Source organism: Urocitellus parryii, chromosome 6 (assembly GCF_045843805.1).
Source record: "Urocitellus parryii isolate mUroPar1 chromosome 6, mUroPar1.hap1, whole genome shotgun sequence".
Lineage (NCBI taxonomy): Eukaryota > Metazoa > Chordata > Mammalia > Rodentia > Sciuridae > Urocitellus > Urocitellus parryii.
This window is the reverse complement of record NC_135536.1, coordinates 106,911,862-106,938,688: the sequence shown is the minus strand read 5'-3', so window position 1 is coordinate 106,938,688 and position 26,827 is coordinate 106,911,862. Positions and strand designations below refer to the sequence as shown.

Sequence of the window (26,827 nt, the reverse complement as noted above, 5' to 3'; positions counted from 1 at the left end):
GGATGTGATTGAGTTTGATAGAGTCAATGAATTCACAGTTATACATGATGGTTCAATAATCATCTTGTAAATAACTATCACCATAATTCACCTTTGGTTTATACTTGAGTTGTGATTGAAACTGAGGATCTTTTTACCATTTTTCATGAGCACTGGTGGTTAAAACTGTCAATAAATTTGACAAAAACAGAAACCATTTCTGAATCCAGAATGATAATGTAGTGATAGTTAACACCACACCACATATTTTAATGTTTTCAACTCTCATTTAGAATACATTTTCCTCTTATATGCATCAGAGAGGAATAAATATGCTTGATGAATATGAAGTATGAAGAATAAAGCATCCTTTAAAACATAGTAAATCTATTATTATCAGAAGCCAGAGGTAGAACACTGTTATACATCCACTCCAGACTGTTTGTTCTGGCAGATTAGTTCAGCTGGTGCCAGCCAGTAAGAGAGGCACCAGTTTTTGTGGTTATGAGTCCAATTCTCTTCAAAGCCTCAGGCATACCAGCCCATTTCAGTGCTTAATGCTTAATGCATGAATTAATTAATGACCCATTTCAACTAATTTACTTTTCCAGAAGAGGATGAGGAATGTGAGGAGAAACCAACCTCAGAATCAGCAATCTTAGAGAGGTTGCTGAATCCCCTCTTTAAGGAGATCAGCACTTTTGATACTATGGTGTTACTTATATGAGAGTAATGGATGAGATACTGAAAGTCTAACTTCAAACCCTGACTCTGTTCTTCATTCTATGCCTTAATATCCTCATCTGTAAAATGGGGATAGCAGTACCTACTATTTAGAGTTTTTTTTTCTTCAGGAATTAAGTAAGTTAATGCTTGTAAAACTATTATGATTATTACTCAAACTTAGAATATTAAAATGGTTTCATTTTCTCCAGTGTTTTCTCCAGCAAGCTGGGTAGTTAAGTGTATCAGATTGGTGTTCCAGGTAATTCACTGTTAACCATGGAAACACCATTTTATCTTTCTTGACTTCATTTTCATATCCAGGGTTTTAAACAGTGCTTTAGAACTGTTTAGTAAATTTGTTCATTTCACTACATCCATAAGATGGTCTCAATGGATGTAGTGAAATGAACAAATTTTAGAATGAGAAAAACCTAACACTGCACTTCCCAACAGAAGTGTGTGGTATTTAGGAGATGCAATTGGGCTATATCATTGGGAAAGTGAAGAACATCATTCCATTTGGTGAAAAGAATTATCAAGACATCAAACTACACCAAAAAAAATAACTTCCTTTACTGTGAAAGTCAATCCAATATCATCTCTGACAATAGTGGACTGAAACGAAGGCCTAATTAGAAAAACAGATACACATTTATTTTGTACAAAGCTGCTGTCAGTGTCCAAGAGTCCCCAGCATAACAAACTCGCACGAGGAAGGGGCTCAGAAGAGCAGGAGGGAGCCCAGCAGCAGCTCGCCCTGGCCAAGCAAGCGGCTCCGCTGCAGGCCACGGCCCTTGTTCTCCGCTTTAACGCGCACTGTCAGGCGGCGCACCTGGTCTTCCGTGAGCCCTTCAAAGCAGAAGTCCTGGTCTATGGAGAACTTGCGGCTCCGTCGCAGCACCGAGCTGCTCTGCTTGAGCGTGGCGCCCAGCGGCTGCAGGATTAGGCTGATGCGGCAACCAACCGCACGTGGCTCGGGGGTACCTCCCGCCAGGCCCTCGGCACGCAGCAGCCTGATGCGGAGGCGCCCACTATCCAGGCTGTACTCGGCTGCCAGGCGCAGGACGCAGCCAGCGCAGTCCAGAGCCACATTGCCCTCGGCCTCTAGGAGCTTGGGCCGTGGGCCCGGAGCAGGCGACTGGCACACGGGGGCCAGAGCTGTGGACTGAGAGGTGGCGCCGCCCTCCTCGTCTTCGTTCAGGTTGGAGACTGAGCGGGCGCGAGCCAAGCCGCGACTCCTCCGAGCCTTTAACGCACGGCTCAGCAGCATGTTGGGTGCTTGCAGGAGGCGGCGACCACAGGGCCTCGGGCAGATAGCGTCCCGGGGCGGACAAGGACAGACAGGTGCCGCGGCGGGACCTGCGTCCTGGGCTCGCAGGAACAAGCCGGGGACGTCTCTTCCTTCGTCGCGGCTGTAGGTGTGCGCCCTGGGTCGGGGCACTGGCTGGGCGGCGGGCTGCCGCTGGAGCTCCGCGGCTCGGAGATCCCCGAGAAAGAGCGACTCCTTGCGGCGCGTGTGCGGGCTCTCCAGTAGCGTGCAGAAGCCGTAGGCGGTGAGCGCGCGGGGCAAGTGAGGCAGCGAGAGCGCGGCCTGTGAGCGCGGGTCCCAGTCCGTGAGGCCAGCGCCCTCGTCAATCGCTGTATCTTCACCCCAAGAATTCCGGAGTGTAGCCAAGGCCAGGTTGGGCGCAAGTCTTGGTGGGATGCAGAACTCCGGGATACGGTCGGGAGTGAGCACGTTGGCACAAGCGGTGGGCGAGCGGGTCCTGGCACGCCGGGCCCTACTCAGGAGAAGCCCCTCCCTGCTGCGCAGTAGCCTCTCCAGACACCACATCTGGTGGCAGGTGCCTATCCCCTTGACCCTGTGCTAGAGATAACCTGCAACGCACAAATGCACGTCAATTGACAGCGAGCCCCACAGAGTGCCGCAATTTCTGTCGCGGTTTTTCTACTTCAGGGTGTTTTGCCCAGCCTCCCGCCACACAAGACAAATTGCATCTCTCTCCCTAATGCAAACTATTTTTCAGTGATTGATTGAAAAACATTTTCCCTGTCCCATCTCAAATCCGTTGTCAAATACACTTAAGGAGCTTGTTGCTTTATTCTTCCTCTGCTCTTGCCTAACGCAAGACAGAAATTCTCAAACATGTTAGCTTCTAACTTTCATCGCTCCGTCCTCGGTGCCAAGAGGTGCTTTGCTCTGTACATTCGTTTCCTGAATCCTTAAGGAACTATTGCACTCCAATCATCAGCTATAATTAATACAGTTTTTATCCCCTTCAGGAAACTGTAGTCAGTTCTCCTCTTTTAAAAGCCCAAATCCTCAGGAAACCGCTTCCCCGCCCCCGAGTGGAATTAAGCACGCCGCTGGGTCCCCCTTATGTACCTGGAGTTCAGGGTCAGATGGTTCCTGCAAGGTTCTGCCTGGGGCACCCACTCGGAGAGTCAGGTAGCCTCAGAGAAATTCAAAGCTCCCGCGGCGGAGTTCAGCACCGGTGTTCAAGGACAGCTGGTCTGAGCCTTTATACCCGCGGTGGAGCGAAGCTGCCTGGTAACCTGATGCCAGGCTCTTCCGTCCCTCTGCCACGTGGCTTGGATTTGCTAAGCATATTCTGGAGTCAGTTCTTTCTTCTGCTTGGGGTGACGGTATTCTCGGCAACCCTGAACAAGTTCGTTTTCTCACGATGCTCAAAAGGATTAAGTCTTGACTATATCGCAGAATTATTGTGAGGCTCAATGGACAAAATGAACGTGAATGCATAGAAGCTCCCTACATCCACTTTTCAAAAGAAGACCAACGTGGGGTTTGTCTTAGTCTTACCTAATACCCTTTTCCAAATCCAACCATCCCGTTGCCCAGGTTTCGAAGTTCTTTATTTGTTTTCCGGTTTTCAGTTCTGGTTTTAGGTGATCTTTGTTGATTTTAAATCACTATGATTTTAGGGGGAAGATATGGAAACATTCCATATCTTGACCTGGGTGGGGTTACAGGGGTGTATCCTTGTGTAATCTTCTAGTGTATACTTGAGATTAGACACTTTACTGTATAATACTTCAATTTTGAAAAACCAAAACCTATTTCTTAAACCATGTGTGTTGATCTTGGATTAGAAAAATATACTGCCAAATATATGGACTGTTGGAATCATCCTTTAACTTGTGCCTATTCTGTAAGAGAGCAGATAGCTTGGGCTGAAAGAGATCTGAGGCACTTTGTTTAGGGTCTGGCTGTATAATATTTCTAAGACACTGCCTTGCAATTTTTTTTTTCTCAAAATAGTATTGTATGAAGTAAACTGAATTCATGCAAAGGGGACTTAGGGTAGGGCATGTGTATTTTGTTTCCAGCACATACAAGCACTGTACTAGATAATTTACATAGTTTCTAGAATTGTCATAGAAACCCTGTGACTTCTGATCATCCTTGTTTTATAGATGAAAAACTGAGTTTCAGAGACAAAATAATTTGTCTATGGTCACAAAGTGGTGGGAGATAGAAGAAATAAATAATGCCTACTAATGGATAGTAAATGCATTATTTTGGAGGTTAAATTCATACAATAATAAAAAATACTATGCACCATGGCAGGAACATGACAAACTGCTAAATGCATAAAAGCAGTGATTATTAATGATGAAGACAGCAGGAACATTGTATAGTAGCCAAGAAAATTGGGTCTGAAACCATATCTGATTTTGATTCCAGAATGATAGGTGACTATGAGTGGGTTACTTAACCTAAGCTCAAGCGTCAAGCATTTACCTGTAGCCTTGTCACAAACATGAAATAATGCATATGAAGGGTTTGACATAAAGCCTGTCCTTCACAATGTCAGATATTATTATTATTATTATTGCAGAAAAAATGTTCATTAGTTCATTCATTCATTCAAAGCAGTATTTATTGAATGCACCCTGGGTTCTAGCCACCATACTGGGTAGGTGGATCCAGGCTGCACCAGATCATATCAGTTATGTACATTCATCAGAAGAGGAATGAAATGATGAAGATAAAATACTTGAATTCCAAATAGCTGAGGCGGATATGAGAAGAGACTATTGAACACTATATATTTAATCTGGGAGGCAAAATTGGAAGGTCCCTGGGTTTTTCATGCCATTGGCTAACTACTTCTTTGTCTTGATATCACTTCTACTCCTGGTCAAAATTCTTGGGTCAGGGAAAAATCTGTGGGAGATTTATCAAATTATATGCTTCAAGGCCATGTGTATGTGTTCTGACTCAACTTTCCTCAAGAGACAAAATACTGTTAGTTCTGTAAGAGCACAGTGTCTTTGATTAAAATGATGAACACAAATCATAGTTCACCGTCTGAGTTGGATAAATTGTTAATCAAGTTCATAATCTGTTTGAGTCCAAGTTATAAAATGGAGTAGTAATATATACACATAAGACTGTTATGAGGGCTAAAAAGGAATGAAAATGCTTGATGGGTAGCAAGTACTGGCTAACAGCTGCTATTTATAATATTATTATTATACACATTTGCTTAGCCAGGAATTAGCTGATTCACACAAAGATTCCATTAAAAACATTTCTCTGCCCAGCCAAGCAAAGAAGATTTGCATTTTTTTTTTTAACATTTCACCTTCTTCACTTATTCCTTAAGTAAGCATTTCCTGTACAACATTTCCTGAAAACAGCAGAGATGTGCCCTCATGTTCCTGGTCCTCTTTGACCACATTAAGCCTTATGTTTCACTTAACAGCATGAAGCTACCAGTACTTGGGAGGATGGTGTAATAAGGTCAGGCCAAGTGCCTGGAACACACAAATCTACTCAGAGGAAGACTGTGGTTGTTCTGAGCTTACAGGTGTAGCCATAGGAACATCCAGTAATGGAGATGAAAAACAATTCTGTGAAGTGAACATAAATAGATTACACATCATTGAGGCTAGTGGTTCTTCAGAGTAAAAGAAAACTAAACATTTAAAAGCAGACTTAATGGGAAGGGGGAGATTAGGAGAGATTGGTGAATGAGTAAAATGTAAGAAAGGAAGCACAAGTTGTAGTGTTCTATGGCACAGAAGAGTGATAGCTAACACTAATTAATGCGTTGCATATCTCAAAATGCCTAGGAGGAGGACTTTGAATATACTCACCATAAAAAAGAAAACTGATAAAAAAAGTTTAAGGTGGTGGATGTGCTAATTACCTTGATTTCATCATTTCTCAATGTATGTATTAATCAAAACATTACTTTGTATGTCATTAAAATGTACACTTACTATGTGTCAATCAAAATTAGAATAAAACAGCAGACTTACAAAAAGAGTACACAAATTGGGTGTTAAGGAAAACAAGAAGGGAGTTTACAATTAATAAAATAATTGGTGTTTTAACTCATAAATCTCATCCAACCCAATAGAATATAGAACTTGGAGTCCTGGAACAAACACCTTAGGAGTCAAGACATGGGGGTTTTCCTGGCACTCAGTGTTTCTACTTGTCCAATAAAGGGGGTAGATTAACCAGATGATCCTTAAATTTCCCTCTGGTGCACATACTGTGTTACCCACTCCTGTGCTTTCTCCTAGTTTCTAAGTTTTGTTTTTCTTTTTCTTCTCCTCCTTCCTCTCCGACCCACTCCTGGCCTGCTCCTTATTGTTGTTCTTTTCTTTCTTTTTTCTGGCAGTACTGGGGATTGAGCCCAGGGGCGCTCTATCACTGAGCTACATACCCAGCCCTCTTTATTTCTTGAAAGGAGGTCTTGCTAAACTGCCCAGGCTAACCTTATACTTGCAATCCTCCTCCTACCTCAGCCTGTAGTAGCTGGTATTACAGGTGGGTACCACCATGCCCATTTCCTTCCTAAGTTTTCATATAGTCCATGCTCTCATGTCTTGTACTCTACCTTTCTCCAGTATTTCCTTTAGTTCCTAAATTCCCCTTTTTTCCTCTGAAACCCATAGAGTTGGTTGGGGAATGGGGTATGGGTGTGGAATAGTATGAAGTTAATATTTCTTTTAACAAAATTTTAAGAGTTATTAACTTTTAAACCATCCCTTACTTTTGACTTTTTAAAAACAGAAATGATATTTTACTAATCTGCTTTCGCTGTTCATTCCTCACTGCAGTAATTACCTTTTTGTTGTCCTTCGCATTTTTTTTTTTTTTGCAGTGGTGGGGACTGAACCCAGGGCCTCATGCATGCCAGACAAGTGCTCTACATAGTGCCACACCTCTAGCCCCTTCTCATTCATTGTTCTTAAGTTAGACTGAAGGTAAGAACTATAATTACTAGAATGTTCATTTTCTTCAGTTAGCCTCTGCATCAAATTTCTTTTGGGTATGTTAGGGTGCTAGTGGTGTTTTTTGACATTAGTTTTGTTTTAAATTGGGACCATAAATTGATGGTTTCTGCAGGCATATACAAATTTATCAAAAACACGCCCAAAATGGAAAACGTTAAAATTTAAAAGCTATACATAAAGTTTCTTTGTACTATTTGACAATAACATTATTTGTACTAAAATTTTTGAGCTGACTATTCCACCTTGAGAATTTTTACTCTGCCTTTTGCCTTCAAAATCTCTGAGAATTACTAATAGCCTGGTAATGATTAAACTGAATAATTATTGACAGAGGGAAGGGTGGCAGTGCTTTAGGGAAGGTAAGGAAATCAATACTTGGTGTGTATTTTGGGTAACTCATTTAACATTCCTGAGCTTAATTTTTGTTCATAATGGGAACAATGCCCACCTTGCCCTAATAATATAAAAGTTTTAACTAAAAACATAATGAAATGGAATGAAGCATATAAAAGCACACTTATATGTTATTCTCTCAAAACTGTGAAGTAATATAGAAGTGTAAGGGATTAATATAAAAGGCATTATTAGCATTGCTCACTTCTCCCACAAGATTATGTTTTCTTTTTCACTTCCTTGACCATGCCATGCTGCCTGTGCTGGCTTTCATATTGTCTTTCACTGTTATTCATACATCCTTGCATTGGTTTCTTTTTTTTATGTACATGCCTTATCTGAACAAGAGTATATTTTTCTTTACATTTGCCTCAGTGTACAGTAAATGTGAATGTACAAGGGGAGAGGGATTATTAGGGAGTATGATTAGAAAGAATTTGGGGATAGATTGAATAGGGTGTCCTAAACACTTTATTGGAGATTTTTGAGTAGGTGACTAATTTGAGTTTATCTGTGATGGAGAAATTCAGTCAGAAAAGATTGGAGAAAGGCAAAACTGGAGGCCATTTAGTAGGTTAACTGTACAGCTCATGGGGAATACAAGAATTTAGAAAATATGGCAAAAGCACAATAGACAGGCTGTTAATAGATTGTACATGAAAGATGGAAGTCCAAAGTGCCTTCTAGTATTTTGTCTGTGTGTCAGCAAAGAAAAACAAATGGTGAAGGTTTTGCTTTCTGTCAAAGTGGAAGATAGAGGTAGATGCTCATAGTACTGGCTAGTACTATGGTTCTTTGTAGCCGTTTTCTTCAGAGAAATTATTTTTCTTTTAGGTTCAATACGAGCCTAGGATGTTCAAAAGCAATACATACACAAGACATGACCTCTACCTTGTAGCAAAGCATTTAATAAATGCTTGCGGCTACAAGTAATCTTTGTTTGTCTTAGGTTTCTGTTTGCTGTACTGTAACAGTTTTTTGAAATATACTTAAGTCAGAAATCCTCCAGTTCTTTAAGGAGAACTGGTTTTGGTGGGGGGGCGGTTACATTTCACAGGGTGGAAAGTCCTCGTAGTATAAAAGCTGCGCTTTGAATATCTTGCCACAGTATAAGCAATTCAATGACAGAATGGCCAAAATGATATATAACAACATGCAACCCAGAGTTAAAGAAAAAAAAAAAAAAGAACTACGTTTGATCTTTATTTCCACGCATATTCAGTTCCCCTTCTATCTGCCATTTGGTGCGGTTTTGCCCCTCCTCCTCTGGCTTTTAAATTATTAAAGTGTGTTTTCAAGAAGAAAAAAGCGGAGGCCTTGCAGCCGGCGGAGTCAGAAGCTAGCAGGATAAGACCTCGTGGATTCACGCCGCCTGAAGCTTGGAGGAAGGGGTGGTGGCCCGGGACACACCCAGAGCGGACCACAGGCCCAGGAGCGTGGGGACCAGCGACGCGGAGCTGCTTTCGCCAGTACCGTGGGCTCCGCGGGGCCCAAGGTCGGCAGCAGGGGCGCTAAGGCAGAGCGGTTACGTACAGGTCCTTGAGCTCCTTTTTCTTCTCCAACGTCCTCCTCTCATACAGGCCGCTAGGGCACGGTGGACAGGATCCGCGTGGAACATCCCTCCGCCCGCCGCTCGGGGGTGCCTGGCGGCGGTGGCAGAGGAGTCCGGCCAGGCCCACGTGCTTCGGCGGCGGCGGCGGCGGCGGCGGCGGCGGCGCCGCGCCTGCGCACGGGCAAAGTCACGCGCGCGGCGGAGGGCGGGCCGGCGCTGGAGGGGCTGTCATTCGCGGTGCGGGTCGCCGCCCTCAGCTGCGCCTGGCGGTTCCGGCTCCTCCTTCTCCCTCCGCTACGGCCCTACCATGGTGTTTGAGTCGGTGGTCGCGGACCTGCTGAACCGCTTCCTGGGGGACTATGTTGAGAACCTGAACAAGTCCCAGCTGAAGCTGGGCATCTGGGGCGGTAAGCGCGAGGGCGCGGGGGCCCACGCCACGGGCTCCCGTCTTCCGGCCCCTGCCCAGGCCCTAGTCCCAAGCTGCCCGAGACTCCGCTTCACAGGGCTCTGGAGGGGCCCCAGGTGCGACAGGTGCGGGGCGCAGGCGGCCTATGCCTGCCGCCACCTCGGGCTCCGGGGGATGCACTGGAGCTGGTCCCGGCTTCTGGAGTTCCCACCTTTCCGGTCCCTACTGCCGCTGCCCCGCCCACTTCGGGGGTCCCCTTTGGCTTCACAGTATAGAAAAAGCCGCGTCTGCTGGTGGAGTGAGCGTGGTCATGAACGCTGTCACCAAAGAAAAAGACATTTTTCTCAGTTATCTTCCTTACCATTCTAGGAAGCGGGAACTGGATTTTTTCTCTACAGAATAGCAAGGTTTGAGGGAGGGTTTGGTAGGGGAAGGTCATTAAGAAGCAAGGCCTGTCTATAGGGACTCTTCCTCTTAATGCTTTCGGCTCCTGAGAGTGATTTTTTTTTCCCTCTGAGTATTTTTTTCTTCAACACGAAGAAGACTTTCAGTTTCGTGTGTAGAGCATGAGAGATTCAAGTCATAAGCAGCAACATCATTAATTAGGTGCCTGCTTGGTTTCATGCCCAGGGATGTATTGCCAACGTTTTATCCTGGAGATTAAGTCTATACAAGTAGATAATGAGTAGTATGCTTGTGCAATTTCCAAAAAAATCATTTACACAAATTATGTGTTAAGCTTTGGAGATGTTGGGAATATGTTCTTACTCTACACGAGAGCTGGGTATTTTGCCAGCTTTGGGGGGAAATCCGAAAAACGGCTCATATGGATGAAAGTGCTTTTTATTTATTCAACGAATATACCCTATCTTAATAGGGTAACTCCTAGCCCAGTTGCTGTTCAGCACTAGAAGTATGGCTAGTGCGAATTGGGATGTACTCCAAGTATAAAATACACACTGTGTTTTGAATATGAGCATTTCTCTAAGCCAGAAAAAGAAAAATGATGCAACAACTCATTACTAATTTTTTATGTCAATTATGTGTTGTAATGATATCTGAATATATTGGGTTAAATTAGATATATTATTTAAAATTTTGTTTGCCTTGTTTCTTTTTACTTTGTTTTTTAGCCTGGCTCCTAAAATTTATGGTTATGTATGTGGACCACGTATTAGGCAATGCTGTTATAGAACCAGGAGTGCTGCTCTGAATTGTGTGGGAGCCCCGTTTGTTTTCATAGGTTACTACTCATCATTTGATTGGTTCACTGGGGTTTGCCCAACAGTACATACTTTGCTTAACCCCCACCAATATAATGTAAAGGAAAGGAAAATGAAAGCTACATTTAATGAATTAAATACCCAGTGTCTTTTGCAGAAATCAAGTGTTTTCTTCATAATATGGATGGTAATGCCAATTTTTTCTTGTAGGTTGTAAACATTTGACATCTGAAAAAGCACTTGGTTCTAGGCTGGTTAGTGTGCTGTGATATACAAGCCATTTATCTCATGGGCCTTAGTTTCATTATCTTAATTTAAACTACAGGAAAAAAATGTTTTCAAATTTTGAAAAGTTTGAATCATACCAGACAATATGATAGTTCCATGTAACTTCTATACCAGTTTTAGCAAGCAATAATATTGTGCTATAATTACCCCTGAATTTTAAACAAAGAAATAAAATGGTTAGAGTCTAAGATTCTTTCATACAAAATCTTCTTTGAAATTAGAGGTTTTACTAGGTACCATCTGAGGGTCTTTCCAGTGTCAGTATTCTGTGATTCTGACTGTAAATGTTTTTACTGTGACATTGAGGAGAATACTGTCTGAAGATTTTAAACTTTTTTTAGAATTGAAATTAAGGTACCCTGATTTTATGTAATTGTTTCCTACCCACCCCAAGCTTGGTAGCATCTAGGAAAGGAGACTCTTTTTCATCCTGTTCCCCACCCCCCAATCAGTATTAACTTATAGACCTGATCACTTCTTTCACATATTGTGTCCAGTGTCCAATCAGGGATTCCCTCAGCTATCAGCCCACATCTCTGGGTCTATGAAGTTTTGCTACCTTTAATTTTTGTAGTTGCTATAAAGAAAGTGAGAAATCATGAATTTTTACAGTTATTTCTCAATATATTGTCTTAATAGCTGTAGTTCCTCTTAAAGTATAAAGGCAAATGTCTGTGTTGGGTTATTTCTGTTCTTTGAAAATAAGGTGAAGAAATTTATATTAAATGTTTTAGGGCAAATGGGAAAATTAAAAATTGATAAAATAGTTGGTATTTGGGGAACTGTGGTGTTAATAAGGTTCAAAAAGAATTTACCATTTTATATAGTTTTACTTGAAAACTATTTACATTAGCAAAATAAGGTTTACATGTTTGATTTTTCAGTTTTTTTGTTGAATTTTTAAGTCTTGAAAAAGAAAAATTCATCCTGTAGAACTTTCATATACTGATATTATTTTTCATTGGTTTCTTTGGAGATAAACGAAATTGATACTTCCTAATTGGAGTGCCCAGTGTAAAACATTGATACTTCCTAATTGGAGTGCCTAGTGTAAGACAGTGGTTTTCAATTAGGGTGACTTTGCTCCCCAGGGAGGGTATTTGGCAATATCTGTGACATTTTTAGTTGTCACACTGTTGGCAGAGGTGTGCCACTGGCATGTGGATATACCCCAAGGACACTTCTGAACATCCTGCAGTACGGGGGACATTTCTCTGTAATGAAGAATTATTCAGCCTCAAATGTAAATTGGGAAACCCTGGTCTAATGGGAATATGGAATGTCTTTTGCAATTATAGGCAAGCTGGACATCTTAGTAAGAAGTGAAGAATGGATTTATAGGAAGTATATATTATTCTTATGAAATATCTAACCCGAAAGAAACAGATGTCTTTAAAAGTTACTAAAGGGTATCATCTCAGTAAAAATTCGTAATATTTTCTTAGATGATCTCAGGAAGTAAATATTGTGTTACCATAACTTGAAAGATTGTGCTGTGTATACATTCATACACATATAGCATTCACAGTGAAATCCATATTCAGGGAAACATTGCAGAGTGAGAAGGATGGAGCAAATTTTTGAAATGTCTAGAATCAGATACTGCTATAAAATTGGAGAAGCAAAAGAACAAAAAATAAGCAAAAGCACCCAAACCAAATAACCAAACCCCCTGCTATTTTCTTTTTATTTTATCCTTAAATAATAAAAAAATTAATGCCAAATGATTCCGCTGAATTGTTAAAAATGATTTAGGCAGAATGCTCTTTTAAAAACTCTTCCTGTTGTAGAAAAATGAGGCCTTGATTATTTATTGGAGTAACTCAGGCAATACATTTTAACTCTGTAAGCCTCAGTTTCCTAACCTATAAAATGGATATGTAACACTGTAATATAAATGAAGTGAAAATCCTTTGTAATTGTTAATATTACTGATAGTAGTGATGGAAACAGCTTTATTTGTTCTTTTTTATTTTCACAAGTCTGTTTCTTTTAACTACAGATTTCTGCGGTTTTATATTCAATAGTTGTAGAGCTAACAGTACAAATCTAAACATTTATTATCCCTGAAATTTCTTAAATAACCTATTTGTATTTGAATTTAACTTAATACTTATATTATTTACCAGCTACTTTGTAAGTTAGATTTTCAGTGGTTTAGAAAAGTGCCTGATGGATGGGCAAGTGCTGCTTATGCAGATAGGAACATTTATCTAGGTTTTTGTTGCCCACAAGCTGGTACCAGGAGATAAAATGCACAGCCTTTAGCTATTTGAGGTGTGTCCAGGATATAATTGTTTTAGGAATATCATATATTTGAAAAGGTATGCTGAAATCTAGGTCTTTTGCAATTTGTTTTAAATAGTATTGGTGCAATGTAGAATCTTTGTTAGTTTGATTTTTCAAAGTGATTTTACTGTGGAGGAGCAAGAAAATTTTCCTTTCAGAACTCTATGGCTCTTCCGTCCCTTGGGCTTGTGGAATAAGCTAGAGACTGTGATGTGTTGGATGCAAGGGTGGCTGTTGTTACCAGGTAGTGTGCATTCACTTTGTAGCTCTGTAAGGCAGGCTCTGCCTATACTGTTTATTGTATTGTCCTTTACCCTATCCTTGTTACTTCACCCTCCACTGCCAGTGGGTGGTGAAGTATCCCCCATTTGAAATGTTTGGGACTGGAATTGTTTTGTAATTAGGATTTTTTTTTCAGATTTTTGGAATATTTGTATATATATATATAATGAGATTTCTTGGGGATGGGCCTCAAGTCTAAACACAAAATTCATTTGTATTTCATATATACCTTAGACATATAGTCTGAATGTAATTTTTAAATAGTATTTTTAATATACCTATGTTTTGACTTTGATGTCACATGACGTCAGGAGTGGAATTTTCTGCCTGTGGCATCATCTCAGCCCTCAAGTGCTGGAATTTTGGAGGCTTTTGGATTTCAAATTTTGGTTTAAGGATGTTCAGCCTGATTTTTGGAGCACAGCAGCATAAGGAAGGAGAATGAGCACGAGACCAGTGCCAGGAATGAGGAAACCTACCTTCTAATTCTTTAACTCTGGTATTGCCCAGTTATGTGTTTTTTGACAAGTCACCAACCAGTGACTACTTGTTCTATTCTCTTCTTTCTTTCTTTTTTATTTTTATTTTTTGTGGTGCTGGGTATTGAACCCAGGGCTTTGTGCATGTGAAGCAAGCAATCTACCAACTGAGCTATATCCCCAGCCCGACTAATTGTTTCTTATCTATAAATGAAAGAGTTGGACCAGGTCTTCTTCTCTTTTGGATTTAAACTTCTGTGAGTTGAACTAGGCCTAAGCAGTCCAAGCTCTTTCTTAGTAAGTGGTACTGCCACTGCCTTTGCATTCATAATGAGAAATGGTAGTCAAGAAATATATTTATTTTTCATTTGTGTTCTTCACTTGGTAATGGTGAGTACTTCACTCGTACTTCACAGTCATAAAGTATGACAAGATAGTTCATAGGTTCATGCTGGTATTTGTGAATCCAAATCTAATATTACATTGTCTTAACGCTAGCATAAGACAGCTTGAGAATGAAAGAAATATTTTTTTTCCTTTGCATTAACATATTAAAAAAACCTTAGTATTTACATATTTCTAAGCCTGTAGAGAGAGTTTTTAAACATAATTCTTTTCTCCAGGCAAATGCTTTATATAATGGAGGCCACCTTTCTCATTAACTTGTCCTGTAGCAAATAAACAACAATAAAGAGTTCAATACCATAGAATAGTATACTATTAGTTAAAGAAGTGCTTAAAAGTTTAAGCTGGAAAACACTTTCCACATATTTAAATACCATCATTAATTTAAAATCCACTCCATTTTTAGAAATAGAGCTGAGAGTTAATACTTTGGTAACCATTCTGCTAGAAAGCTCCTCTGCATTACTCAATATCATAAGATCCCTATGATGTGTTGAAAAGGAGAAAGTTCAGTGGTGACATTGTAGCTTTCCTTCTTCTTCCACCAAGACTTCCTGTTTCAATAGGGAAATGGAAAAAGTAAGAGTCTATACTATTCCCTTTTTCTCCAACCTCTTCTCCCAGCAGTCACTGCGACCTTCTGTTAACAGCAATCTGGATTGGATAATTTGGTGTGAATAGCAAGATTCATTTGAAATGAATGTATTTTTCACTGTTTTCTAAAGTATTTACTAAAACATGAGTCATTAAAATAATTTAATTCATCGTTTAAAAGACTTCAGTAATTTACTTTAGCTCACTTTCTTGAAAAATGAATGTATTTTAACATCTTGATATACTCTCAAATGAGTAATGAATGCAGTGTTATAAATGATAGAAATCCTAAATAAAAATAAGTACATAGCACTATATATTCCTTCCCCCCCCCACAGTTTTACAATATGCAAATTTGGTTTCATGGATTAGGGAATGGAATTTTTGTTCATCACTTTTTGTTTTTAATCACAGCTTTGAATTAATCTCTGTTTTATATTAAGATCATTGACCAGGGAGTTAGGAGTCATAGGTTCTATTCTTAGTACTGCCACAAAGAAGTTGTATAACCTTGGACAAATTACCTCATCTTTTGAGACTGAAGTCTTCGTATTTGTGAGAGGGATTAAATTCAAAGATCTGCTTGGTTTTGAATAGTTCTAAAGCAGAACTTGTAAATTTCTGTCTTTTAAGAAAAGGGTAAATTTTTAAATCATAACAAAAAGACCTATTTGTAGGGCCATCTCCTGCCAAGTTTCCCCCTGCAGCACTCTTTCTTCTGGTAGTGTTCCTGATAGTTCCTTGCCTCTATCCTACTTTTGGCTTATAATTCCTTTGTACAAATTTTGGTTACTCTTTTTATTTTGGATTTTTTTTCACATCTCTTTTAAAAGGCAGAGACAGTAGTGGAACCTACAAATATATAGGTCTCTCAGTGTTATGTCTGATTCCTGCTTGGCATCTAACCCCACCGCCCCCAACCCCAATCCCAAGAAAGTATATTTACCATCTGAATTGAAATCCTATACTCTTTCTGCTTTACTGTTTCGAAGAGTGTGTGGTGTTATTAACACACCATTAAGCATCAGAAGATTTGAGCATTGGCTCTGCCACTTGCTAGGTTGTCATAGCTTCTTAGATCACTGTGTAACTTCATTAAGCCTCAGTTTCTCTTTTTTATTATATATGTTCCACCTCCTGCCCAGGAAGCTACAAGGATTCAGTAATATAATAGATGTGAAAGTGTTTTCTAAAATGTAAGTTTATGTTTTTATTGTAATTATTTCCACCCCATATTGTATCTGTCCTAAATCAGTTAAGTCAATATTTATTAAGTGCCTCCTGTGAGGAAAATTAGTAAGAATTTCATAAGTAGTAACCTACGAGATTTATATAAAGTTAAGTGTTAAGTATCATAAGAATGATATAGCCTAAACTTCTGTGAAAGTTCAGAAGGATTATTTTCAGCTGGAGGCATTTAGTATCAGCACTATATTTCTTACATTTTTTCATTGGCAATTATGTATTTTCAAAATCATTCCTGGGTTTAGGCAAAGTTGTTCCATATTATTGTCAGCCTCATTTGATTTTTATTCATAAAAATACTAACTTTATTGTTTTCTGTAATTTAGTAAGTACTTCTTTTTTTGTTTATTTTCTAAATGAGTAACTTTTGGTATCATTTGCTAATTTAATGGATTTAACTTCACTTCCATCTTCTGGTTCATTAAGAAAGATTATCAGATAAGTTTTGATTCAGGATTCACTATTTTAGGATACTTCTTAAAATATTCTTCAGGATTTACTTTGATACTTTATATGTAGCTTTCCAGTAGTGTGTGTTCATCCAAAAATGCTTGTAATTTATTCCTGAGAATTGTGTGGAGTCTTCCCTGAAACTCAGACTATACCTATTCCTTATTCTCATCCTTTAGACCTGACAGTCCAGCATAGGACACTACTTCACAGAGCTTTCCACGTTGCCCATCTTCTTGGTCTCTTTGAATGGGTTAAGATTTAAGAGCCATCTGCCTGTAGGATTGGCTTCAGTGCTTTCCTTGTTGGCAGAGTCAGGTGTATTTATCTCCAATTGTTAGTCATCATGTCTGTTTTTTTTTCCCCTCTTAAGATTAAGCACTGATATTTATTCTTCCTTTAGGTTTTCAGGAGCTTCCTATGAGTGCTGCATATTCTTAGTCCTGGTGATCTGGCTTCAGCAGTAGTTACTAGGTTATCTTGAAAGAAAACTAAATCATTTTTCAGTATTCAGCTAAATATAAAATGGTTGATGTTAATTATCTGTTTTAGTTATTTTTATTTAGATGGTGGTTTTAGCATTCATAAGATATGCATGAAACTGTTGCTGTCAGAGCAGTGTGCAATGTGGTGAACATTTGCTAGACAGTGCCTTGCCTAGTTAGGGCACTCATCTGCTGGTTGAAGGAATGAATGCACTTTTACCTCTTTAGGCCAGAGCTGGTGTTAGTCTGAAATCTGCTGCTGTTCCTCCCTTCCTTTTGTTTAGGACTAGCAGCTCCTCCTTCAGTGCAAATAACTTAGATAACATTGATATGTTTTAGAGAGGAAGTATGCATTTATTTGTTAGACTCTAGGTAGCAAAATTGATAGGTCTTTTGTTATTTTTCTGAGTCTGTAGTTAATGTGGATATTAGGGGTAGGAAAGATTTATGTGAAAATATTGATATCATATTGACATTAAAACTTGTTTTAGTTTCCCATATTGTAATTTGTACAGTAATTTCATATAAAAGTAATAAAAACTAGAAATTAATGAAAACCACTATTAAAAAAGCCATCCTTAATCCCACCTCCCAGTAATAATAGTTTATAATCTCTGTCAGTCTTTCTAAATAGACATGTTTAAGTCTGTTAACCAAATTGTCACATTCAGCATTGTACATCTTTGTTTTTTTTTAAATACTTAGTTGGACACAATACCTTTGTTTTATTTATTTATTTTTATGTGGTGCTGAGGATTGACCCCAGGGCCTTGCATGAGCTAGGCAAGCATTCTACTGCTGAGCCACAACCCCAGCCCCAAGCATTCCACATCTTTAATACCATGTATTACTTTATCAAAGAACCAAAGTTCACTGCAATGCAAACAGCTATTTTTTGTTTTTGATACTTTGGCACCAGAGGTGAATTCAGGGGCACTCAACCACTGAGCCACATCCCTAGGTCTTTTTATTTTTTGTTTTGAGATAGGGTCTTGCTAAATTGCTGAGGCTGGATTTGAACTTACAATCCTCCTGCCTCAGCCTCCTGAGCCGCTGGGATTACAGTTGTATACCACTGCTCCTGACAAACAGCCATCTTTTTATAAGAACATTTGTATTTTTACATATTATGTTAGTGCCTTAACAAATGTTATAAAAATTTCATCTCCAATCAGAGGACTTTTAACTATCTCTGGTGACACCTGAGTCACCATTGAGTAGAACAGTCAAAAACAGGTTTGAAAGTCTCCATGTGGACCTTTGATCTTGTGTTTGAGTGGCTTCAAATGTGCTGTAATGTCTATGCAGATACCTTTTGTTAGTTGATGTGAGTTGCCAATTTCAGTTTAGTGTAATTCATCATGTTAAAGAATTAAACTGGGAAATAGTTGTTCACTTTGTGTAATTTTAGAGCATTGTTAATACTCAAGGTTTTTTTTTTTTTAATCTCCCAATTGCCTAACACATGCTTTCACAGTCACTTCATTTTTCAGCAGTGATGGCATCCTGTCAGTTCTGCCTCTAAAATCAGTCTTCCCTATGACTCCACCTCTATGACCTTGAAGTTATGGCCTTGTTTCAAGTTTTAATTTCTCTTTAGAATATTCTAGAAGATGCTTGACTGCCTGTATTTTCCCCCTTCCTTCCTGTTATAATGCTGTAATATTTTCTACCCATGCATGAAGTTTCTTACCTCCTTCTCTTCCTTTATTGTTTTTAGCAAAGTATTTTAGAAAATTTGAAAACTGCATGTTCATAGAAAATGAATTTTATTGTATAGAAATGAGCATTATGTGTGTCTTTTTTTTAACACTTGTTTTTGTTCGTGGGTGCTGTGTACATGCACGTGTGTGTATTAGCCTTTTGAAAATCTTGGTATTATCATGTGGGATTAGGCCCCAACTTCCTTAATAAGACTCCAATAGTGCAAGAATTAAGCCAAAAATCAATAAAGGGGATGGAATCAAACTAAAAAGTTTCTTCTCAGCAAAAGAAACAATCTGTGAGGTGTTGACATCCAATTCGAGCCTACATCCTGGGAGCAAAGTTTTACCCCTCATATATCAGATAGAGCACTAATCTCTAGGGTATATAAAGAACTCAAAAAGCTAAGCACCGAAAAAAAAAAAAATAACCTAGTCAACAAATGGGCCAAGAACATGAACAGACACTTCTCAGAAGATGATGTACAGTCAGTCAACAAACATATGAAAAAATGTTCATCATCTCTAGCAATCAGAGAAACTCAAATCAAAACTACTCTAAGATATCATCTCACTCCAGTCAGAATGGCAGCTATTATGAAGACAAACAACAGTAAGTGTTGGTGAGGATGTGGGGAAAAAGGTACACTCATACATTGCTGGTGGGACTGCAAAGTGGTACAGCCAATTTGGAAAGCAGTATGGAGATTCCTTGGAAATCTGGGAATGGAACCACCATTTGACCCAGCTATCCCTCTCCTCAAACTATACCCAAAGGACTTAAAAACAGCATACTATAGGGACACAGCCACATCAGTGTTTATAGCAGCACAATTCTCAATAGCTAAACTGTGGAGCCAACCTAGATGCCCTACAGTGGATGAGTGAATAAAAAAATGTGGCATATATACGCAATGGAATTTTACTCAGCAATAAAAGAGAATAAAATCATGGCATTTGCAGGTAAATGGATGGCGTTAGAGAAGATAATGCTAAGTGAAGTTGGCCAATCTCCAAAAAACAAATGCCAAATGTTTTCTCTGATATAAGGAGGCTGATTCATCTTGGTGTAGGGAGGGGGAGTATGGGAGGAATAGATGAATTCTAGATAGGGCAGAGGGGTAGGAGGGAAAGGGAGGGGGCAGGCGATTAGCAAGGATGGTGGAATGTGATGGACATCATTATCCAAAGTACATGTATGAAGGCTCGAATTATATGTCAACATACTTTATATTACAACAGATATATGAAAAATTGTGATATATATGTGTAATAAGAATTGTAATGCAAAAAAGGAAAAAAGTACATGTATAAGGGCATGAATTGGTGTGAACATACTTTATATACAAAGATATGAAAAATTGTGCTCTATATGTATAATAAGAATTGTAATAATGCATTCCACTGTCGTGTATTTAAATAAAATAAAATAAAATAAAATAAAAATCTTAGTATTGCCTGGTGTGGTGGGGCATGCCTGTAAATCCTAGCAGCTCAGGAGGCTGATTCAGGAGGATCATGACTTGAAAACCAGCCTCAGCAAAAGCGAGGCACTAAGTAACTCAGTGAGACCTTGTCTCTAAATAAAATAAAAAATAGCGCTGGGGATGTGGCTCAGTGGTCGAGTGCTCCTGAGTTTAATCCCTGATATCCCACTTCCCCACACACAAAAAAACCCCTAATATTTTGTGAACATTTTCCCATGTTTTTCTACATTTTTTTGCTCTGTAATACGGATGTATTATGATTTATTCTTCCTTGCTGGACACTTGGGTCTTTAGGTCCCTTCTTTGCCATGTAATCTTAACTCTTAGCATTATGTTCTTAGAATTTGGTACTTTGTCATGACAGGTTATGCTAATTGGTATTTTAATGTTGTATTTTTTCTTTTTTTAACAGGTAATGTGGCTTTAGATAATCTACAGATAAAAGAAAATGCTCTGGTAAGTTTGTTTTAAACTATGCTAAAAATTCATTTAATTTGGTAAGCTCTTAGAAACCTTTGGTTACTAGGCATCTGGTACCAGGTACAAGATAAAGTGATTGAGTCACTCAAAGCAAGATTACTTATTTAACAGTTAATGGAAAATTTGAGATTAAAGATTTGGAATATTTTTCCCCTAGTGATCAATATGCTATCTTCGAAAATGCAGTGTTTTTTCTTGCCTTAATTTGACTATACAGCTTTTCAAGTCTGCATTTTTTTTTTACAGAAACATTTTTCTTCAGAATTATCTTTTAAATAAGGGCTTGATTTTAAACAGTCTTCCTAGTCTTATGGTATTATGGTAATATTAAGAGCTAAAATAGTAATTTTACTCTGTGTCTTATACTTTGCGACATTTTCTGTTGAGCTAAAAACGAGACTCACCTTCTTCCCCATTAGGTTTATATTTAGCCTATATCTGTTTCTTTGTGGCTTAAATAAGATGAGAAGTTTAGCCTGGCACACAGTAGATACTCAAAATAATTTAAAATTTTCTTTTCTTCCTTTATATAGTATGTCACAACTTTTAAAATTTCCTTTAAAAATTTAGAACTCATGATTTTATTGCTAGAGTTTAGAATAAAGCTTATTTTTGACAATATTTTATAAGAACATAAATATAAATAGAATGTGGGGACAGAGTATATATCACCTACTTAGAAGATAAATCCAACATTAGTCTGATTTGTGTTAGCCTAATTTGCATTTTGGGTATAATTAAATATTTTGTGATTTAATCTCCATTAATTGTCAAAATAGACTCCTTTCCCAATATAACCACATTGGTGAGGTTTTAACTTTGGATATGGGTTCTTTACATTTATTTGGTGTAAAAGTTATTTTAAGAGGCCAAAAATGAGCATGAAACCAGTTTCAGAAGTAGGTAGTTATGGTTTGTATCCTGTTTAGATTGAATTCCCTTGAATTTACCTTTTCTGTCTTCTGGGAGGGCAGAATTGCTCTTATTGCCAGTGAAGGGTTTTTGTTTGTTTTTTGGTCTAAAAAAGATTTTTCTGTTAAAAATGACTAGTATTTTGTTCAGTTCCCATTCATTTAGAATGCTCAATTAATCAGATTATCATGTAAATTGATTATTTTAGTTACTTGTATCCTAAAGTACTGTGTTTCTGTGGCCACATTTTCATATTACTTCCGTGTATTAAGGTAATGCCTATTGGGAAGTCTGTACTGACTGGTTTAGTTATTAATAATTCTGAAGACTCACGTGGTCTTTATGAATATCAGTTATTGTTTAGTATTCTGTGAATAAAAAAAGTAATTTGAATTTTCTAATAGTTTGAATCTAAATAAGTGAAAATCTTTTATTATTGGTTCGTGTTTGTCTTCAGCTTACAGGAAATGCTAATTTGGTAAATGATATGTTGGGAATCTACCTTTACTTTAAAAACTTTTATTCTTTTAAGATATATTTGATTTGAGACAATTGTTCAGTTATTATAGCCAACTAATTTATGTGACAGTACTCTATTCCTTTTCTTGTTCTAGCATTTTGGATAAACAATGTTCCTGTGTTTAAGTTCGTGGAATTTTCATTTGTTTTATTAGAACAAGTAACCAGTTTATCCAATTACTTTATAAAACTACAAACTCTTTTCCATTTTTGTAAGTCAAAGTTTAATAAAACTCTTTGGCTATAAAACATACAGTTTATGAGTTATTCAAATATAGAGAATTTTTGTTTTATTTTTCTTACTAGGTGAGTGTATTTAAATGATGATACAAAAAAATTTTTTTTTGGGGGGGATTGCTTAATAATTTAAGATGTCATTTACATTTTTTTCTTCCTTCTGAAGAGTGAATTGGATGTTCCTTTTAAAGTCAAGGCTGGCCAAATTGGTAAGTATTTCACTCTTCATTTGAATTATTATTAGTCCTTTTAGTCCTTTATTTTGCATGTACTGTTTAATCTAAGAAATATTTTTTAACTTGATTAAAACATGAGAGATTTTTGGTTTATCTTAATTTTAGAGTTCTAAGCTTATATATTATACCTATATACTTCAGTATTTTTTTTTAAAGGGTAGAAAATCACCTTCTAAAATGAAAGGTATGTGAACTGCAGTCATGTTCTTCAGGCTTTGATTCTGCTGCACAAAATATGTTTTCCTTTTCAGAACTCATAACTTGTGTGCTTTTTCTGTATATGTGAGAGTAGAATAATTTGCAAACTCTGTTAAATAAACTTTAAAATATAGCTTGTTTTCCTCAAGTTTGTTCAACCATTTTCACTTAATATGTTATGCCGCAGTGTGGTATGGAGGATATATTTTGGTAAGTACAAAGTTTTCTTCTTTGCAGCTACACTCTTTGATTAAGACCATTGATACTAAACACATATCTTTGTAGAAGAAAGTTTTTAACAGAAAATTTAATTTACAAAGTTCTCCCAATTAGTTCATGCTGCCTGATTTTTTACTTAATGTATATCTCTCTATATGTAAACATAAATTACATAATTATAACCCTAAATAGCTTACTCTTTACAATTTTCACTTATACCATGTCCTTGATCCTACTATTATAGCACCTTGCTGTTATACCACATTGCTGCTCTTCTTGATTTAGTATTTTGAATTCTAGGAAGGCTTTGTCTTTTATACTCTTATCATTTCTTAGCAATTACATGGATACAACTGTTTGGGTCCATTTTACATAAATTACATGTATCCTTTTAATATAAAGGAACATGAGTTTGCTTTTGTCATTTGTAATAGAAGTCATTACCTGAAGTTGAAAGTATCTATGGGACATGTGCCATCTTTTTGTTTGTTAAGTACTGCCAACTATGGTAGTATTGTTCTAGTAGTGCTCTAGAAGTATTATTGTGGCCCTGTGTGCTTTATTGAAATCTTAGAGTATAGATGTTGTAGCCATTCATTCATTCTTTTACCTTTGAAATATTTATGCATACATGCTGAATATGTCTAATCAAGTACTGTGGGAGAATCAAGAATGAAGATGATGTCTTTGTTTTCAAGGATGTGATAGAGATCTAAAATTAGGACATATAGTAAAATTGTTTTTCCAGTGTATTGGATAAATTATAGTAGACTAAAGAAATTTTGCATTATTTACTATATTCTTATAATTAGATTTATATGTTGAAGGAGCTTTTCTAGTGGTTTAAATATGTTCTTATAACTTTTAAAGTATAATAAGGATTTAATAGCTTCTCCAGAGTTGCTCAGTTACAAGAGACCCATTACATAATAAGGGATGCAAAGCATATTCATCCTTTATCTTGGTTAATAGAGTGTTTATTTTTTTATTTTTAATTTATATATATATATATAGAGAGAGAGAGAGAGGGGGAGGGGAGAGAATTTTTTAATATATTTTTTTCAGTTTTCGGTGGACACAACATCTTTATTTTATTTTTTATGTGGTGCTGAGGATCAAACCCAGTGCCCCTTGCATGCCAGGTGGGCGCGTTACCGCTTGAGCCACATCCTCAGCCCTAGAGTGTTTATATTAGTTGTTGAATTTCTTCTCAGGTTAGAATATTATACCTCAGCTGTAGATTTTTTTTTTTAACACAATGCCTTTATTTTTATGTGGTGCTGAGGATCAGACCCGAGTCCCGCCCATGCTAGGTGAGCACTCTACCACTTAGCCACAATCCCAGCCCCTCAGTTATAGATTTTTAAAGGGGCATTTCCCACTATTTCAGTCTTATGCTCATGGAGAAGGCAGTTAAATAAATGGTTACAAGATTATGAGATAATTACAGATTGTATCAGTTATAAATATATGCAATGCCTAGTATAAAACAATAAGAATTAGAAGTGACCCAAAAGTATACTAGTATTACCTCTAAACTCCCCTGACCTGGGAGCCATTTAAGAAACTCACCAGGTTTATAGGCTGAAATGAAAATAAAATCTAAATGGAGAAATAATTTGATATTTTAACCCTGGAATAGATTCCCAGGTAAAACTGTCCAGGTGACCAAAATACCACACTTTACATAGCATTATTTTATTTCCTTTTCATCTTTTTATATTGTTTATCAAGTCTTTGCACTTTGAGCATCTTCATTTAAAAATGCTAGTGTTTCTGGTAGGGTAAGTGACTTAGTCATTCACATACTAGCATGAATTGAATCAGATTCTGTTCTCCTAAAAGCCTTGATCATCAGCACTGAGAGAACTGCAGCTTTTATCATGTTATTTTTTTTACAGTTATGATATGGAAGGTATTTTACATTGGAATCTAAATAAAAAATGCAAAAGGGCTGAGGATATGGCTCAGTGGTTGAGTGCCCCTGAGTTCAATCCTGTTACCAAAATAAAACAAGCAAACAAACAAAAAAACAAAAACAAAACCATATAAAACTTCAAGGGTAGGAAAGGTTTGGACAGAATTCTCGTAGTAGTGTTGAGGGCAGACTGGGGGCTGTCTGGAGCTCTGGAAAGAGGGATAACTGGAGATGGGAAAGGATAAAGAAAGTACAAAAGACAGATTTTTTTCCCTCTCAAAATTTAGCTGTATTCTCTTTTCTGTCCTTTTTTCTTTTTCCTATAGAACCCTAAATATGTAAATATTAGAGCCAGAGTTTATCTGCATTATGACAGTTTCTGTGGACTCTTTCCTGAAGGGCCTGGTACTAATACTATTGTTTCTAAGAGAGAAAATGTGTTCTGCCTTTTAAGTGACTTATAAGTAGATTTTTGGAATATAACCAGTTTGAGTTATGTAATAATAGAGTCATATTAATATAACACCATAAAACAGTTATGACTTTCTTTTAAAGCTCACCTCTTGCTGTCTGTCCTAGCAACTTTATATACTGTCAAAGATCTATTCCTTGGGACCCTTCTCTATGTTGCTACTTCAACTCCTGGGATCTTGTACACATATTATTTTTAGAGATTTAGTTGTTGTTGTGAATATAACTGTATATGCAATATTCAGATGAGTTCTGGTTCCAGCAAACCATATTTAGTATGTAATATGTTGTATGTAATATGTAATATTTAGCAGCCCCCAGTCTGCCCTCCACACTACTACTAGAATTCTGTCCAAACCTCTCCTACCCCTGAAGTTTTATATGGTTTTGCTAATGACCTGTGTGGACTTAAACATATCAGACTAACCTTTCTGCGTCTGAATTTCCTTTTTTTGGGGGGAGAGGTACCAGGAATTGAACTCAGGAGCACTTTACCACTGAGCCACATCTCCAGCCCTAATTTATATTTTATTTAGAGACAGGGTCTCACTGAGTTGCTTAGTGCCTTGCTGTTGCTGAGGCTGGCTTTGAACTTGCCATCCTCCTGTCTCAGCCTCCTGAGCTGCTGGGATTACTGGCATTTGCCACCATGCCTGCTGAATTTCCTATTTTTCAAAATTGAAAAAATAGCCACTGCATTTATCCTTCAGTTTTGTAATATTAAATGAGATACTAGCTCTCAAAAAGTTTGGAGAGTATAAAGATAAAGCATAATGTGAATATTTACTTATAATGGTACTATTATATGGAAAATATCTTTGTTAACTTGAATCTTGGAGTCTTTTCATTTTTTTTCTGAGCAATGTAAACACAATATGCATGGAGAGTTTTGTTATACTTTTTCTTAATGGAAAGTAAGAAATTTATTATCTACTTGAGCAGTCAAATAAACATTTAAGATTGAAATTATATTTCTTTAGATAAATTAACTTTGAAGATTCCTTGGAAAAACCTTTATGGAGAAGCAGTTGTTGCTACCCTCGAGGGATTATACCTGCTTGTTGTCCCTGGAGCAAGTATGTCATTTTATGTATGTCAGTAACATCACAATGAAATTAATTGTTACCTAAGTAACAAAAATTGGGCTAAGTATTCTAATGTATTTAGTAAGCTAGAAAGTAGTATAAATAAACTAATCACATATATTTATGCAAAATACACATCTTACATATGTATGAATGCTACATTGTCACATTTATTTATAAAATATTTTGTGTTATTGTTGAAAACAGAGTAAATTCAGCCTATTTTAAAATTATGCTGTTCTCTATGTGTAATTATTTTGCATCTAACACTTCCTGATGAGATGCATTAG

The 26,827-nt window shown here is 37.5% G+C and overlaps 2 protein-coding genes across 3 annotated transcripts in view; one reads left to right on the top strand and one right to left on the bottom strand.

Annotated features, from left to right (window-relative positions):
• Positions 1–1,337: 1,337 nt before the first annotated feature.
• Positions 1,338–2,539, bottom strand: C2cd4a (C2 calcium dependent domain containing 4A). The gene has a single exon (XM_026384931.2). The coding sequence runs from the start codon at positions 2,537–2,539 to the stop codon at positions 1,427–1,429; it is 1,113 nt and encodes a 370-aa protein (XP_026240716.2). The 3' UTR covers positions 1,338–1,426.
• Positions 2,540–9,177: 6,638 nt separating this feature from the next.
• The window catches only part of Vps13c (vacuolar protein sorting 13 homolog C), a 171,100-nt gene continuing 153,450 nt past the window's right edge, over positions 9,178–26,827 (top strand). For both annotated transcript variants that reach the window (XM_026384841.2, XM_026384843.2), the window contains exons 1-4: positions 9,178–9,333; positions 20,675–20,718; positions 22,577–22,619; positions 26,433–26,528. In XM_026384841.2, coding sequence (XP_026240626.2) covers positions 9,234–9,333; positions 20,675–20,718; positions 22,577–22,619; positions 26,433–26,528 — 283 coding nt within the window. In that variant the 5' untranslated portion in view covers positions 9,178–9,233. The remainder of the gene's footprint in view (positions 9,334–20,674; positions 20,719–22,576; positions 22,620–26,432; positions 26,529–26,827) is intronic.

What these genes read in the sequence shown, in the direction of transcription:
- C2cd4a (XM_026384931.2), bottom strand. Translation starts at nt 2,539, where the DNA reads ATGTGGTGTCTGGAGAGGCTACTGCGCAGCAGGGAGGGGCTTCTCCTG.